The sequence below is a fragment of the Sinohyriopsis cumingii genome, chromosome 5 (genome assembly GCF_028554795.1).
Source record: "Sinohyriopsis cumingii isolate HCF-2022 chromosome 5, ASM2855479v2, whole genome shotgun sequence".
Classification (NCBI taxonomy): domain Eukaryota; kingdom Metazoa; phylum Mollusca; class Bivalvia; order Unionida; family Unionidae; genus Sinohyriopsis; species Sinohyriopsis cumingii.
Genome location: NC_142965.1, coordinates 99,539,824 through 99,557,420, shown reverse-complemented (window position 1 = coordinate 99,557,420; position 17,597 = coordinate 99,539,824). Strand labels below are relative to the sequence as shown.

The 17,597-nt window shown below is 35.4% G+C and overlaps 1 protein-coding gene across 8 annotated transcripts in view; it reads left to right on the top strand.

Annotated features, from left to right (window-relative positions):
• The window catches only part of LOC149799862 (uncharacterized), a 34,042-nt gene extending 23,748 nt beyond the window's left edge, over nucleotides 1-10,294 (top strand). For all 8 annotated transcript variants that reach the window (XM_089959299.1, XM_089959298.1, XM_089959297.1 and 5 more), the window contains exons 9-12: nucleotides 1,817-1,994; nucleotides 3,349-3,549; nucleotides 5,780-5,900; nucleotides 7,279-10,294. In XM_089959299.1, the coding sequence (XP_089815425.1) occupies nucleotides 1,817-1,994; nucleotides 3,349-3,549; nucleotides 5,780-5,900; nucleotides 7,279-7,425 (647 nt within the window). In that variant the 3' untranslated portion in view covers nucleotides 7,426-10,294. The remainder of the gene's footprint in view (nucleotides 1-1,816; nucleotides 1,995-3,348; nucleotides 3,550-5,779; nucleotides 5,901-7,278) is intronic.
• Nucleotides 10,295-17,597: the final 7,303 nt, after the last annotated feature.

Sequence of the window (17,597 nt, the reverse complement as noted above, 5' to 3'; positions counted from 1 at the left end):
AAAGAGTTTCTCTTACAGTATTTCATTTTATATATACTTTTGATTGTTCAAAATGATCATGCGACTTCTTAGAACATTATTTGAATGAGACATTCCCTATCCATTTCAACTGATTTTGGTTAATTCTGAGATTACTGCGTGTCAACTATGTCTACTTAAAAAAAGTATCATCATCGGAACAAGCTTAAACACGTTTAAATATAAATGTACTTCTTTTGTTTCCTTATGCAATTTTGGAGTAGATTCATCAATTAAACATTCATTCAGTTTAATGCACTTCTTTCTCGCAACATGTTTGCTTGTACAGTTGATCGTTATTTGTAACAGCTTAAAGATCGTAATAAAGATGTTCTTTATTCTCGTATCGATGGATAGATTACTTTGGAACATAAGTGTAACGAATGAAGCATCAAAATCATACGTTATTCTAGATGACTGGTTGATCGACAAGCTAACAAAGGATATAAATACAATATATACATATATAGTTTTGGCCAAGCATTTCATTGACCCTTTTGAACTATAAAAACAAATTCACATTTTTGTCAGATCTTCCATAACTCTGAGTCTTAAACTTTGTAAAAAAATCTAACTGTATTCTTATTAATTATGTCTTTGCTTTTGTTGAATAGTTCTATATTACCATTGTGAAGTTTGAGAGACCTTCAAGTTGTACTGTTACATTACCCTAATATTTATTCATACCAAAACGCAAGCAACCCCATCACCTTCAAAACTTAAGTTAGCACGTCCATATGCTGTGTCGTTCTAAACATCTTGCAATCACATCCTGCAATCACAGTTTATACTGTTAATCTCGATGATATCACCATTGTAAGTTAGCACGTCCATATGCTGTGTCGTTCTAAACATATTGCAATCACATCTTGCAATCACAGTTTATACTGTTACTCTCGATGATATCACCATTGTATACAATATGTAGATTACTGCATCTTTGCAGTGTGTGTGTGTGTGTGTGTGTGTGTGTGTGTGTTTCAAATAGAGAAACGTATGTATTGTCGTATATGTTAGTTTGTTACACAACTGTCTCTGAACTGAATTCATTGCCCATTGTAAACACATGCTCATTATCGTTTGATAAGATTTTTACTTTGATTTTTTGATAAAGTAATGCTTTGTTCCTACCATTGCTCTGAAAACTGTTGAATTGAATTGAATTATGTTTTATGTCCTTAATAATGTTGTGGAAATAAATTGAAATGTCCGTTCTTCATATTAATTGATAATCACAGTCGAACAATAATATGCGTGGTTCTGCATTTCAATGTAGAAGACAGAAATTTCTATAACGGTCCAGGTCAAAAGTAGAAAAAGTAATTAATGGCTTGAAAAAGTTACATAGGATAATAATTAACAAATGAATGTCTGGATTAATCTGGCGGCTTTAACTGTTTTATTGGTCCAGGTTTGCATAACATTGTGTATAATAGTACAAGTCCATATTATAATGTAGAGACCTTGAGTATTTGTTTTTAAATATGAGTGGTACGCACATTATAGTTTTCTTTGGAAGAGAAACAAAATCTAAATAATAATATGATTGTCCTAGCATTCTCAATGTGAACAATACTGGCAATTGGTGCATATGAATGTATATTCGTTTTGCCCATCACCATGGCGAATAATAAAAGTTAACTTTACAGCAGATAAATATGCTTGTTTAAACTTTTGTGATTTCATCTAAGACCAAATTTATTTATAACAAAGTCTGAATAAGCGTTAAATAAAATTAACATTAAAAAGTGTTGTCTTAGTTGAGTAAGTATACAGGATGATGATATTTTGTTTTCAGGAAGTTTGCGGACAAAAGACAGATGCTCGCTGGCTTCAGCAAATTTGTGTCCTTTTGGGTACTATTGCAAGCTAGCAGGTACGGCGACATTATTGTGCATAGACCGCTGTAACGTGTCTGTGTGTCAGAACAACGGGCTATGTTATATCGGACATCTCAGCCAGGATGTTCAGTGCAAGTAAGAACATTTACTTTTGTCTTTTACAGAGATAATGTACGGTAATTAACTTTGTATTTTAACAGTAATGGTACAACTCAGTATAAGTAGCTATTCTTGTTTCAAAGCGTTCCATGATAATTGTGATCACACGGAATGTTCCAAAACAAAGGTTTATGGGAATAAAGGTGTTTGATGGTAAAATGTAAATACAGGGAATATTCCAACGGAAAGCTTAATGGGACCGAAAGTGTATGATTATAAATGTGATCCCACGGAATATTCCAACATAACATTAATGGGACCGAAACGGTATGATGATAACTGTTATCACACGGAATATTCATCTTCTGACATATACAGTAATTTCGCTGTAACAAAGATGCACGCTTCCTTGATAGGAGTCATTACAATTACATTGTCATTCATTGGAATTTTACTTTTATCGGGAATATGTCTGACAGTTCTATGCAAAAGTTTTATTTCTAAGACTGAGTCCTAAATGAAGGACAAAATGCATGAGACTTACAAAGTAATGACAGAAACATCAGATATGAGGCATATATTTGTATTTCTTGTTTATACATGGTATTTTGGCTACGATAATACAAGGACGACAACTCGCTCAAAATTAAAGTTTGTCTTAGCAGTGAGGTATTATTTCAAAATGGCTTACGTAATACTTGATCCTTATACTGAAAGTTGTATGCACACTTATATCTTGAAACTTAAGTATTATAGTTACTAATGCCTCACAGAATGTATTCGTTAAATCAAACACACGTCGTTTATAACTTAACGCAAAAGATGAGGATCTCGTTTTACTACAAAACACGTAACGCGTATGTTAACACAATATACATTTGTTATTGCAAAACATGTCACATGTAGCATAACGCAATCGACATGAATTTCTGTTCATTACGAAAGACTTAGCATCCCAACAAATGTAACAACCTTATTTCTCCTCCGAATGCATGTGATTTCACAAAGAGCAATTGGTCATTTTGCGCCTAGATCTGCAAAACTAAGGAAGGACTCACAAATTCTGACCTATAATAGCTGATCTTTTTACCAATAAGCCAATTTTTCATGTTGCGGGTTGATAAATCTATAAACCAGCACCCGCAATATAATAGTATAAACTGATCTCTAAAACACTTTAATACGAATAATATACTGATGATGGGCTTGAGGGTGATGTCAAATAATATTAACGTGCATTTCCGTGATTAGCGTTAGAGCACGTTTTCTCGCGTAACTGAATTTGCAGGTGCACTTTTTCGGATGGCGTTGTATTCATTTTAGTGATGTCAAATAACGTTGGCAGGTTTTGTACACGATAAACGCTGTAACTGAAATCTTTCCATTTTAGGTGCCCTAATTCCGATGGCGCTATATTCACTGGCGAACGATGTGAGACAAAGCAGGTGGTGATGACAATACAGGAGAGAAATCTCTATCTTATCATTGCCTGCTCAATAATCGGTGCAGTCATCTTCAGTTTTGTGTTGACGGTCTGTATCATCAACAGGAAACGTAGAATTTTGAAGAAAAAGCTCTCCATCAACCTTAGGTAGGTTTCCGAATTAGCACAAAAAATCTCTAAGAGCTATAAGAATGTTGCCATATTAACATACAAAAGCTCTCTAATAACCTTAAGTAAGTTGCTATATTGCAACGTAAAATGGTACCTAACAGCATTAAGTAATTTGCCGTATTACCACATAACATACAAAAATATCTCTTACAGCCTTAGATAAGTTGCGTATTAACAAACAAAAAGATAAGCGCCCTATTAACACAAAAATCTCTTTGCAGCCTTAGATACGTGCTGAATTAACACACAAAAAGAACTCTTACAGCCTTAAGTAAGTTGTCGTATTAACGAACAAAATGATCTCTAACAGCTTTAGATAAGTGGCCGGAATACTAGACACAATACTCTCTAACAGCCCCTGGTTACCAGAAATAAATGCAACTCCCAATGCATTGTAAAACCAGCATTGTAAAACCAACACATACTTTAGCATAGATATCAACTTTGTTAGCAACATTTATCGTTTTTAGCTTGGCACATAATTCAAGTGATATATGTAAGATGTATGGATATATAATGCTATCTTTGGCTTCTTAACATAGAAGAGAAGACTATTGTGACAGCTCGCTCAGGGAACAATATATTTTCTCTGTAAAAGGACTTAAAGGTTATACATTTTACGGCTCATAGCAGCTTATGGTTGTACCTAAAACAGGGTTGTAGCAGCTTAAAGAGAATTAGGCACGAACCTGAGCTTAATGACGGTCAATCGGACACGTAAGTTTACAGACGGACCGATAGGGGCCTAACACCACATCCACGTAAATCGTGGATATTAAAGAATCACGTATGAATGTCGTATGAGTTCCTGTATTGGATGATATTAACGTATGACCATATATAGGTTGTTATGTAAATTTAATTTGTACTGTGTCTTTGTCCATAATTGTGGTTAGTGTTTTGGAGTGTAGTGTAGCTGCTCTTTGTCTTCCTTGTAAATTATACATATGTGGTTTACTGATAGCTGAGATAAAGTTCTAATTTTTTTGAAACGGTTTGAATGTTCTGGAAAAGAACGTCTGACCCACTTCCAGGTCATTTTATTGTGTCTTAGGTTTTTTACATATGGTTTTGTCAACTAAACTATTAATTCCTCCTGTTGTGTTGGATGTCATAAGGCCTGTTGTGCTGAATGTCGTACCACCTGTTGTACTGGATATCGTAGGACATGCTGTCCTTTGTTTTGGGGAATACGTGCTGGTAAAATTGGTGAAGAGAATTCCATTAAGGTACGGTTCAATATATGCAGGCTAATGTCGTTTGCCGGAAATAACTTACAATATATATTGCTACAAGCCAGGGGTATTTTTTGACAGAGCAGTGTTAACCCTGGCACGATTCCCGCTAGAAGTCACAGGTTTACCATAAATTTCCAATGACTTCTATTTAACTTCAGTTGTAAATTAGAAAGCCCAAAGAAGTCCCTTATTGATTCCATTGTGTAATTTACCGCTTTCCTACCATAAATACTGCCACTGCAGTCACACCACTAATGTACACCACTAGAATGTAATAGGACACTCATTCGGGTTTGACCTGAAATCACTACTAGTGAACCATGGCATCATGGAAATTCGCAAACACTTTACTCCGCTTTGTTTGCTTTTAGTAATTGGCTAATTATTTCGGGCTTACGGATATTTCCACTGCACCGAATTACAACAATCAAACAAGTATTCATACATATCTAAGACTTCCTTAAGACGGAGCGCTATAACCAAATGCGCATACTCCAAATGTATTACAATATCATACATATAAATTGGCATGGATAGATTACTCTAAGAGCAAATCATAGACAAGTAAAATAAACATTACGCTTTGAACCATTGACAAAATAAATATAACTATCATTCAAAATGGTTTGAGAATTCATATAAATCAGGGTATCTGAGTACCAGTAAAGTCCTTTTGGTTTCCTCTAGAATACCTGAATTCCAGTGGCAAATAAAGCGATTTATTCTCTCTCTTGATCAACCGAATAGCAGTGTAAATTAAAGTCATTTTGTCTTCCCCTGGAATATCTGAATTTCAATGTTAAATAAAGCCATTTGTTTTTCTTTTGGAAGACCTAAGTCCAATGTAAAATAAAGCCATTTGGCTTTCTTTGGAATACTTGAATACCAGTGTAAAATGCAGCCATGCTGTCCTCTTCTTCTAGGGTATCTGTACACCAATTTTAAACATCCAATTTTGGTCTTTACAGAATGAAGCAAGGCGAGCTACACAAGACAGGTGTCAAATACATTCGTGATGAACACAACAGATATGCTGACGGCAACGAAATGGCTATTAATAGACAACGACAGAATATCTTCGATACAACCGTAAATATTTTCTGTCTATCCACACACACAGACAGATATATATATATATATATATATATATATATATATATATATATATATATATATATATATATATATATATATATATATAAAACTGGATATCTGTTATGTTCATCCCTACTACACGATCAATAACAAGTTAGGATGTCGCGCCAATAATACAGTCTATCTCCAGACATGCAAGATCTCTGTCATTCAATATGTTGACAGACTCAATGAATTCAGAAAGTGAATTCATATTATCTCAAATGACACATTTTCAATAAAATCAACGAGAAATTCACAAGCCACTACAACTCGAATGGACATTCAGTTGAGTCTTCGAAATTTTACCAATTTAATCTAACCTGGGGTGGAAACACATCAGGAACGATAGTGTATATAGCAATTGAAAACTCATGCAGACTTGTCAAACTTACAGCCAGTCATCGGTTTAGTACTTGAAACAAATTTTGCGCTAATATCTTCTCAAGCAATTACGTCATTTATTATTATTATTATTATTATTACCGGTATTATTATTATTGTCGTTATCGTCCGTTATCCCCACGCACCATTATTTACCATACTGGTTCTCTATCTGACAGACACTAGAACACGCTCGTTTATTGTTTTTGCGAAACTTTGTACTGTTATATATGTGTGTGTTTGATCAGGATTTTTAACGTAGCTTTAACAACTGTTTAGTCATATTGCTACGATATCTGCAGCGTGGCAGTTTACAGCGATGCCTAGCACTCTGGCATCATGTCTCAGACATGTAGTATGATGTCACGTTCAGTCACGTTATCCAGACACCAGGCCGACAAGTCATAACACTAACATCTTATTGCTGAGCGCCAAGCGAGGCAGTTGTTTGTACCATTTTTGTAAATTTTGTATGACTCGGCCAGGGATCGAACCCACGATCTTCCGCATCCGAGGCGGACGCTGTAACCACTATGCTACCGGAGCGGTAGTGCTGTTATATATCTTGTTGCAAATTAGCCACACACACACACACACACACACACACACACACACACACACACATATATATATATATATATATATATATATATATATATATATATATATATATATATATATATATATATATAAATCGATCGTATGGTAATTTTGGTTAAATCTGTTGAAATGAATTTATAATTTCATTAATCCGCCATTATTCATTGTATAGTAAAAATGATGTTTATTCCTGTAAGTCTGTCTCAATATTAAAAATAAATTGTCAAAGATTACTGATGATTTAATTAATATCCATGATTCAATGAACCAATGCTATATTAATGATCATTTCCTTTTTCGCATACTGAAAACACGGAAACATTTGCAGGATAATGTTTACTTTATACAGGACAATCCCTATCAAGGAAAAACTGCTCAGAATGTGGATGATGGTTATATACGAGCTGTGGAAGACGTTCGGGGAGATGACGGGTATCTACGAGCGGCGGAAGGCATTCGTCGAAAGGACGACTCTGAATACGACTATATCAAATGAAATGTTATGTTTTACTTTTGTATATAGTCCATTATCCCTTTTCACAATTTGTTATGGTCAGGAATATATCTAGTTCTTCATCACTTCCAACATTGTGTCATGCTTAGTCATAACGTTCATTATCCTTTCCGATAGTATGTTGTGTTTTACAATATTTATTCATTTGTCCCTTTTTACGCCGGGACTTAGTAGTGTACGCTAGACAACCAAATATACGTCGAGACGTGTGAAGCTGGTTTAACTCCTCAGCGGACTTTGTTTCGTTGAGGTAAACTGGCTCAGTTATTGGAGTGGTAAAACAGGATGTGGATGTATCTGTGGAATGATCGATGAACTGACGGACAAAAGTAGTTGCATTTTGTATGCGTGAAATGATTGACAAATTAATAGACAGATGATATCGTATAACATTCACAGTTCGTTAGACAAATGATGCAATCAGTTGGATTTCATTAATGACATGAAGATAATTATGTTGTATTAATTTCCTTCATCAATGGCATAAATCCTTCAGTTGTAAGTGCAAACAACCCATTAAAGCCCCCCTCTCAAAATTCTAGCTATTTTAAACCTTTTCTACATATTCCCATATCTGTCTATATACATGTGCGTATATGCTTTTGCTCTTGTAACAGTTCCTGTGTTCGAATTCTTTTAATCTATATATAGTTGTTTACAGCTTTACCTATGGGCATGTGATTTGTCTGTGCCAACAAAGATAAGAAAGGTTTCGATAAATACAACGCGATTTTCTTAAACTATACCATAGTGTATTATATGTTATTGTTTTACTTAATTTGGGATATTATGTTTACTGCAATCGCATATCCTCCAAGGGCAAGTTCAATTTTCCTTTGAGAAGCCGATTGAAAATCGAACAGTCACAGTTTTTGACCTTATTTTAGCACATTCTTTCAACGGCCTATTATCTATTCAGCAAACACTAGTATTCGTATTTATACAATTATATTAACTGTCAAGAAACGGGAAAAAATTGAAAATCATTTCTTTTTTATATATCACGGAGCAGAAGGTTACAAAATCGTCATTTACCAGAGAGCTCCATCATATTATTTAAAAGGGAATTAAGTTATAAAACTCAATTAGCTTGTGGTGGACAGAATGACTACGGGAACCCATTATATCACCCGTTAATATGGTTTGCTGGAATGGTATAGGGTACGGCTGGTGATATTAGAGAACTTAGTGGCCACGTATGGTCGCACATATGAATATTGTTCATATTCGTATGGTTGTGAATACAGAGTGTGTCAAGTTATAACCTACTTGTTTGTTCCATGAATCGTGTACAGCGATAAGTATGTACCAATGCTGGTGAAGATAATAATTTGCCTTGATACAAAAGGAATAGGTACGCTAAATGTTTTGACCTGTGGATACGACTAAATCATTCAGAACTCATTGAGGTTTTCTCTACAGCCACACGATCATGTCCGCGGAACAATCCTTCCCGAGCAGTAAACCTCGATGATTTTACAGAGAGACACTTTATGGCATATGCAAGGACTTGGTATTCATTCATGGATGGAACTGGGCACCTCTAATGTGTCTTTCATTAGTGGTATTAGGCATTTCTAAATAAATCAGCGTTCATTCATGAAACTAATTGGGCAGCTCTAATGAGAGTGCGTTCATTCATGGGAAGCACTGGGCAGTTCTGATGAGTCCGAGTTCATTTATGGGTGGAGTTGGACAGCTCTAATGAGTTCGAGTTTATTACTGATAGGTATTGGGTAGCTGTAATGGGTCTGCGTTCATTCATGAGAGCAAATAAATAGCTCCATCGAGTCTTCGTGAATTTAAGAGAAAAATTGGGCGGACTTAATGAGCCGGTATTCATTCATGAGATGAAAGAGGCAGCTCTAATGAGTAACAAAGTTATAGAAAAATGACCATTGAGTTATAGGCTAGAACAACCGTTTAAAGCAAAGAGTTTACAATAGGTATGATAAAATCACTATTTGCTCTGTCTATTGCTAACACTAGTAGATGTGTTACTTATGGCTGTGGACGAGGTCCCTCTTCATTTAGAGAAAAAGATGATCCTCCGTTGACACGTTCGAATGTATGTTAACACTTGCTCCCATCTATTGTTTGATTAGTCCAAAAATGAATAATTATTATTTCCCATAATAAAGAAATTTATTCGTCTTAATCATTCAAATAGTATGGTGGTTTTGGTAGTGGTGGTGGAAGATGTACACAACAATGTCGGTCAAGTACTCCATGCTTTAATACAACTGATGGACACGATATATCACTTGAAACTAGCAGTGCATTCGCCCTGTTAAAGCTATCATGCACACCCTAATTGCTAATTGTCTCAATAGTTTGAGAAAGTCAGAGCATGACCGTATGGGTTATGTTAAAATATCACGATTTATTTGTTCCGGAATCTTTTAGTGAATCAGATTTTGTTGAATTGAAGCATATATATATAAACTATATAATTCCAATAAGCACCGCCTATTCAGTGGTTCGGTTATGTCAGCTTCGTGAAATTAGTTGAGGAGAAATAGTGATTTATTTATACAATATTTATTCGTTTGAAGAGTAGAAATATATTTAATTAAAACTGTCAGTTCATATCGAATTGTGTGAAATTATTCCAGGACTTGAATATTATACATTCACAGGGTTACATTAAATTAAAAACATTTGGAGTTAATATTTGATTCAGATTCGAACCTTTATTCGGAATACTTTTGAACAGTTTCCGAATTAGTGAGAAACTGAAAGTACAATTTAGGGTAATATTCTAGCAATTCATAAACTGTACGTTATTTTTAACTAACTCTTTCACTTTGCATGATTTCATTTATTATTTAAATAAATTTGGAAAATGTAATGCTTATTTGGTTTAAGCCAAAAGAAGTAACAATCATATAATGTTTAGTTAATCTTAATTCCTATGTCAGAGGGTTTCAGATAACATAATTATAATGAAACTGAATCTTAATGACACGTATACAGTGATTTTAAGGATGCAGTCAAATAGTACTAAATGTTTCGACTGCTTGCTCTTTACAGTTTGATAACGTGAATTAAACGGAATGCATATTGTGTTGAAATATAGAAATGAAGTGAATGAAAGGATACTATATGCTGATCACCGTTAATCTTACGCATTTTGCTGATGCAAGGTGTTTTGTTTTCTTCTTGTTTTTGCTTTTTCTAATCTTACCGGCTTGATACAACCCGATTAATGGGTTAGCAATAAGTAACCTAAACATATAACTAAATAACGTGACCATACATTTATTTAATCGTTGATAACTCAACTTGTCACGTATTCCACGCAGTCGGATTCTTCATTTCAATAATGAGGTTTGGAGACATCGAGAGCATGGATGCAGAAGAATCTGCTCCATGCGCCCAAGGGAACTCCAGACCTACAAACAAAAAATTCACCCCCGTACTTCCTCCAGAGAAATAACAAAACAAATTCCGTCTGCGAAAGGTCTAACCTAGCTCCACAATCTTTAATTTAAATTTATAATGAAAAACACTGTCATATAATGGAATTGTCGAGGACTTAAAGCAAATTACAATGATATTCTCCTGCTTTTAAACGAACATGATCCTGCGGTACTATGCCTTCAAGAAACATTCTTGAAAGATACAGACAATATCACATTTAAAAACTACTCCCTGTTTAACACCTGCTCTCCAAATGTTGACAGGGCATCAGGAGGAGTTTCTGTTATTGTAAACAACAGAGCTCCTCATAGCTTCATTCATTTAAACACCAATTTACAAGCCATTGCTGTAAGCTTCACTCTACATCGAGTGATTACATTTTGCTCTATTTATTTACCACCAAACACTAACCTAGTACCAAACGAACTCGACAATCTTGTTCAACAGCTTCCCGCACCCTTTGTTTTACTCGGGGATTTTAATGCCCATAAAATTTTATGGGGATCAAATCATATAAGTGACAGAGGTCACAAAGTTGAAGACTTTATTTCTAGACACGATCTGTGTCTATATAATACCAAAACACCTACATATTTACACCCAGGTACGGGTACATACACAAGCATCGATTTGACAATTTGTTCTCCTTCTCTGCTTTTGGACTATGAATGGAAGGTCGCTGATGACCTTCACAGCAGCGATCACTTCCCAATCTTTCTTGTAAATCTTAACTCTACAGGCGATGAAGTAATTCCACAATGGAATTTAAAGAAGGCCGACTGGGCCAAGTTTGAAACACTCTGTAAAACTAGGCTGAATGAGGATACAGTTTTCAATGTTGACGACACCATTCAGCATTTTACATCTATTTTAATAGAGATTGCAGAAGAATCCGTTCCCAAGTCCTCGCCATATTGTAAAAGAACCCAAAAGCCTTGGGTCACTAAGGAATGTAAGGAAGCCATTAAACTACGCCGAGAAGCATTAAGGAAATTTAATAATCAACCGACGCCCGAAAACTTAAATATATATCGCATTACCCGGGCCAAAGCTCGCCGCATAATCAAAGAAAGTAAAAGAGCATCATGGAAGAAGTATGTTTCTTCTTTAAACTCTCGTTCCTCTGTTAAAAAAGTTTGGGACACTATACGCAAAATAAACGGAAAGAGAAAGCAAAACCCTCTCCGACATCTGACACTGAACAATAACAACTTTAGTTCAAAACGTGACATTGCAAATATTCTTGCTGACAGTTTCTCGAAAAATTCCTCATCATCTAATTATTCAGAAGCCTTCCAAAAACTTAAAACTCAAAAAGAAAAGTCACGTTTAAAATTCACATCCAACAACTCGGAAAGTTATAATCAATTGTTCTCACTATCGGAGCTTAGGGAGGCTTTAGATAAGGCCCATGATACATCCGCTGGGCCTGACGAGATACATTACCAGTTTCTGAAACACCTTCCAGAATCATCATTAACATCTCTTTTGAAACTCTTCAATGATTTATGGATTACTGGTAATGTACCAAAAATCTGGAAAGAAGCAACTGTAATACCAGTCCCCAAACCCGGTAAAGATAGCGAAGACCCCAACAGATATCGACCAATTGCACTCACAAGCTGTGTGTGCAAAACAATGGAACGAATGATCAATTCTCGGCTTGTCTGGTATTTGGAAACTAACAATTTAATATCTCCTTTCCAAAGTGGCTTTCGATATGGCCGGAGCACCAATGATCATCTGGTTAGACTAGAAACATTCATTCGCGATGCATTTATTAAGAAAGAACATTTAGTAGCGGTTTTCTTTGATTTAGAAAAAGCCTATGACACGACATGGAAGTACGGGATACTAAATGACCTGAACGATCTAGGTCTAAAAGGCCGTCTGCCCTCTTTCATATCCAACTTTCTCTCCGACAGAGAATTCAAAGTACGAGTGGGCTGTACCCTCTCAGATCTGCACGAGCAAGAGATGGGTGTGCCCCAGGGCAGTATTTTATCTGTGACGCTCTTTAACATCAAAATTAATAGCATCACCAAGTGTTTGACTCCTGGTGTGGATTGTTCGTTATACGTTGATGATTTTCTAATATGTTATCGGTCAAAGCACATGCATACAATTGAAAGACAACTGCAGCAAAATATAAACAAAATTCAAAATTGGGCCAATGCAAACGGTTTCAAATTCTCGAAATCAAAAACGGTATGCATGCATTTCTGTCAGTTACGAAAACATCACGATGAACCGAACCTCACGCTGGATGGAACACCTATTCCAGTTGTTGAGGAAACCAAATTTTTAGGTATAATCTTTGACAGAAAACTGACCTTTATTCCACACCTAAAGAACTTAAAAGCTAAATGCTTAACAGCACTTAACCTACTTAAAGTAGTAGCGCACACTGACTGGGGTGCTGATAGAAAAGCCATCCTAAATTTATACAGAACGTTTATTCGCTCCAAACTAGACTATGGTTGCGTTGTATATGGTTCTGCCAGAAAATCGTATCTTAAAATGCTTGATCCAATTCATCATCAGGGAATAAGACTGGCTCTGGGAGCATTTAAAACATCCCCCTGTGAAAGTCTTCTAACTGAGGCGAATGAACCACCGTTATCGCATCGTAGAGAAATGCTTTCCGCACAGTATGCTCTCAAATTAAAATCAAACCCTCTGAATCCTGCTTTTTCGGCTGTTTTTCAACCCAAATACAAAACTTTATACGAAAATAAACCAAACGCCATACCTTCCTTTGGCATTAGAATATCATCCAGCTTTGACACTGCAAATATAGATCTTTCAAAAATTCAGAAAACATCCATCTCCGAAACACCACCCTGGCTAATTAAACAACCAAAAGTACGTTTTACGCTACACGATGGGAAAAAGTCCGAAACAAACCCTTCTATCTTCCACAACTCTTACCATGAACTCCTCACCGAATTTAAAAACTACACCAGAATTTACACTGATGGATCAAAGGATGAGGAAAAGGCTGCTGCAGCCTTTGTTTGTGGAAATCACACAACGCAAGTTCGCTTACCAAATGGAGCATCAATTTTTACAGCCGAAATCAGAGCAATAGACCTTGCTCTGCAACATATAGAAAAGAACCGTATTTTAAACAGTATCATCTTCTCCGACTCGCTATCAGTACTCCAGTCACTACACAATAGAAAACTGGAGAACCCATTATTGAAAAACATACTCGTCAAAAATACCGAGCTGAGTGTCTCCCACAATATAATATACTGTTGGTTACCTAGCCATATTGGTATTAAAGGTAACGAAAAAGCAGATCGAGCTGCTAAAATGGCCCTTACTCAAGAACCATCTGATTTTAAAATACCGTATACTGATTTTAAACCTTGTATCAGAAAGTTCTTTCGTCAGAAGTGGCAGGCATCATGGAATGATGCCGTGAATAACAAACTTCATGCAATCAAGCCAACTCTAGGAGAATGGACTCTTCCTACAGAACCATTCGTAGGGAGGAGGTAGTCATTGCAAGAATCCGAATTGGTCATACTTATATCACCCACACCCACATACTAAAAGGTGAAGACCCACCAGAGTGCGTTTCTTGCAATGAACCATTCACTGTCAAGCACTTTATGATAGAGTGCTTTGACCTACAACCTACGCGCGACCGTTATTACGTTGTGCATGACATGAAAGAACTTTTTGATAATATAAACATCACTCGTATTATCGAGTTCTTGAAAGCCGTAAATATTTACTCAAAACTCTGACTTTTATGCTATCACCTTGTGCAGTTTTATGCAATATACATACCGTCCCATTTTAATACCTATTAATTTTTTTTTACATCTCCCGTTGATCGGGAAGCTTTATTTTGCACCGTTACCATCTTACCGTTTTTAATTTCAACCATTTGTTCTTTTATATCGCTGGTCGATATAGAACCTTTTATAAGTTTTAAAAGATTATACAAGTAACACTTTGTTTGGCGCTAAATAGCCTAAAAGTGCTGATGCGCCGTTAAAAAACAAACAATCAATCAGTCAATCATTTCAATAATGTGCACGCCTTTAAGGAGACCACCACGTTTTAAATGGCTATGTTCTAATCGAAATGCGTCTAAACTATCAGCGTTTACATGTATGCCTCATTAGCATTGTGATAGTGTGGTGATATTCAATTAAAACAAAGTGAAATGTTACATTTTCTCCAGCTGCTTACATTTTTACGTTTTTAAATACTTTTGGATATGATAACTGATGAAGTCACGTATGCCACAAACATTTCTTGCATTTTACCAATACTTAGTTACACATATATCACGTAACCCCGAACCATTCAAAAGATAGATACAGAAAATTAGCCATGCGAACATCTGCCAAAAAATACAACTTTATACAGAACATATAGTGTTAAAAAGTACACTCCACTGGAACGGATTAGAGTTAACCATATCCACATTTCTATAGAGCGGATTAGAGGTAACCATATCAACATTTACCCACTTCTCTAGAACGGATTTCTAGTGGTCACATCCACATTCATGCACTTTATTGGAATGAATCTTTATGGCAAACCAAAAAAGGCAAACCATATCTGACTTAAAGGTGGCCAAAATGCTAGGACAATAGCAATGACAATCATCATTAACAACATAAAAACAGCAAAAGAATCAGTGAAATTCCATTCAGGGATTGAAAACAACATACCGATATAATTAAATACTAAGGCTTTGATATCAACGGATTTTCAAGAATTTCAATAAAAACGTTGGAACTCAAATTATAAACAGATATTACATATTATGATACAAAATTTGAAAGACGGCGTGGGGTGAATAAGAATGAATCCATATGTTCCCACGTAAAGTCTTCTTCGGGAGAAAATGAACATATAGCTACAAATGGGGTCTTTATTGTAAAACAATAAATTTTTATATTTTGGCATTGTGAAAAGGTCTGCACCAAAGAAAATAAAACAATGACAAGAAATAATTACAATTCTTCCCGCATTTTTTTGAGAAAAGAGGGAGAAATTGAATTCCAGGCAGGAAACGTGTACTATTGTAAACATGGAATGTACTGAAATTCCTCAGTGTAACGTTGAACTTCAGCTTAAGGTCTTTTACCTGAATATCTCCGCTCTCTTAAAAATCTACAAACCCTTATCTACCTATGCATCTATTATATATATGTATATGTTTGTCTTTGCAAACTGTATAAGTATTATAGACATTTTACATCAGTATATCTATTTACATGTATATTTACGTATATCGTTTTGATAACTTAAAGAAAAATACAAAATACCAAAAGGTTGTATATTTCTAAAATAAACTCAACTAAACTGAGAATTCCTAAGGAATCACGCCTTTCATTTGATAGTTACAATAATTGTGATATTGTGTTGTCATATTTTGGGGGTGGGGGTGGAGTAAGCTTTAACCCTTCAGTGGCAAGTTCAATTGTGCAGTGTCCCGTTATTACATAACCTCATCATAGTTCCTTAAACGCTAGAAGTTCTGTAGTTATTTATCTAAATTCCAAGTAGACAAACAGACCAACGAAATACGCCCGTTAATTTACCGAAAGAGCTTGAATGCTCCTCAGACCTATCACGTTCCACTTCATACAATGTAGATACAGTTGACGTTTCTGTCAAGTAAATCGTACCATACATACACACATGCATGCATGCATACCTACCTACCTACGTACATGCATGCATACATACATACATACATACATACTGAGGCATACATGCATACATACACATCAAGACAGACTGTCATTACTATATCAAATACCTTGTTCAATGCATCTAATTTCCACAATATATTTGAGAAGTTATATAGTCATATCCCTTTATGGCAAGGAGACTTACATATAGATAGACAGACATACCCTATCATAGGATACCACCGGTAAAATTACCTTGAACTTGCTTCCATGATGCTTTATTTAACAGCGTGCTTAAAATTACAGTACAGTGTTTTTTGTGTGCTAATAATTAAGAATATTACTTTAATTAAATGGAAAAGAAGGATACCATTTGTGATTTCCTACACTAGCTGTTGGTACAGTCGTAAGACTCGTGATACTGTATCGATTCAATACCATTTCGAGTGGCTACACTTGCGAGGTGTTCTCACTGCATGACAAAGCTACTACAATAACGCAAAGCATGATCATGTTTAATTCACCCAAAGAAATCATCGATGTTTATGTGAATGTTTAGACACCGCCGAGACAGCGTATTTACAACAAGATTTACATTTTGTATGGATCGATATGACTTGCAAGAAACGGAACAATAGAATCTCAACGTTAGAGACAAGTATTGCAAAGTATTCCAACATATAACCACTAATCGGTTAGTAAGATAACAGAAATAACTCAAACTGTTAATTACAAATTTCACCAGACACCTGTCAATAAGAATACAGAAACAATTCAAAGTGAAATTGGCACGTTCTTCTGAAAAATGCCATCAATAATTTGATGATCGCAGAAAGCACATCATTCATGAGCTACTGGAGTTCTGTTGGAAATACAGCAACGCATTCATTACCGTCCTTGTTTTAGAAATTATGCATACAGAAATTTTATTTTAAGAAGACAAAAGTACACATTTTAAATTAAAGTTTTATAGTCTAATATCCTAAAGCAGTTTTTGAAAATCTGTACTGTTCTGGAATGCATTACATATTTAAAGATAAAAGCACTTGGAGTTCTCGACATCTT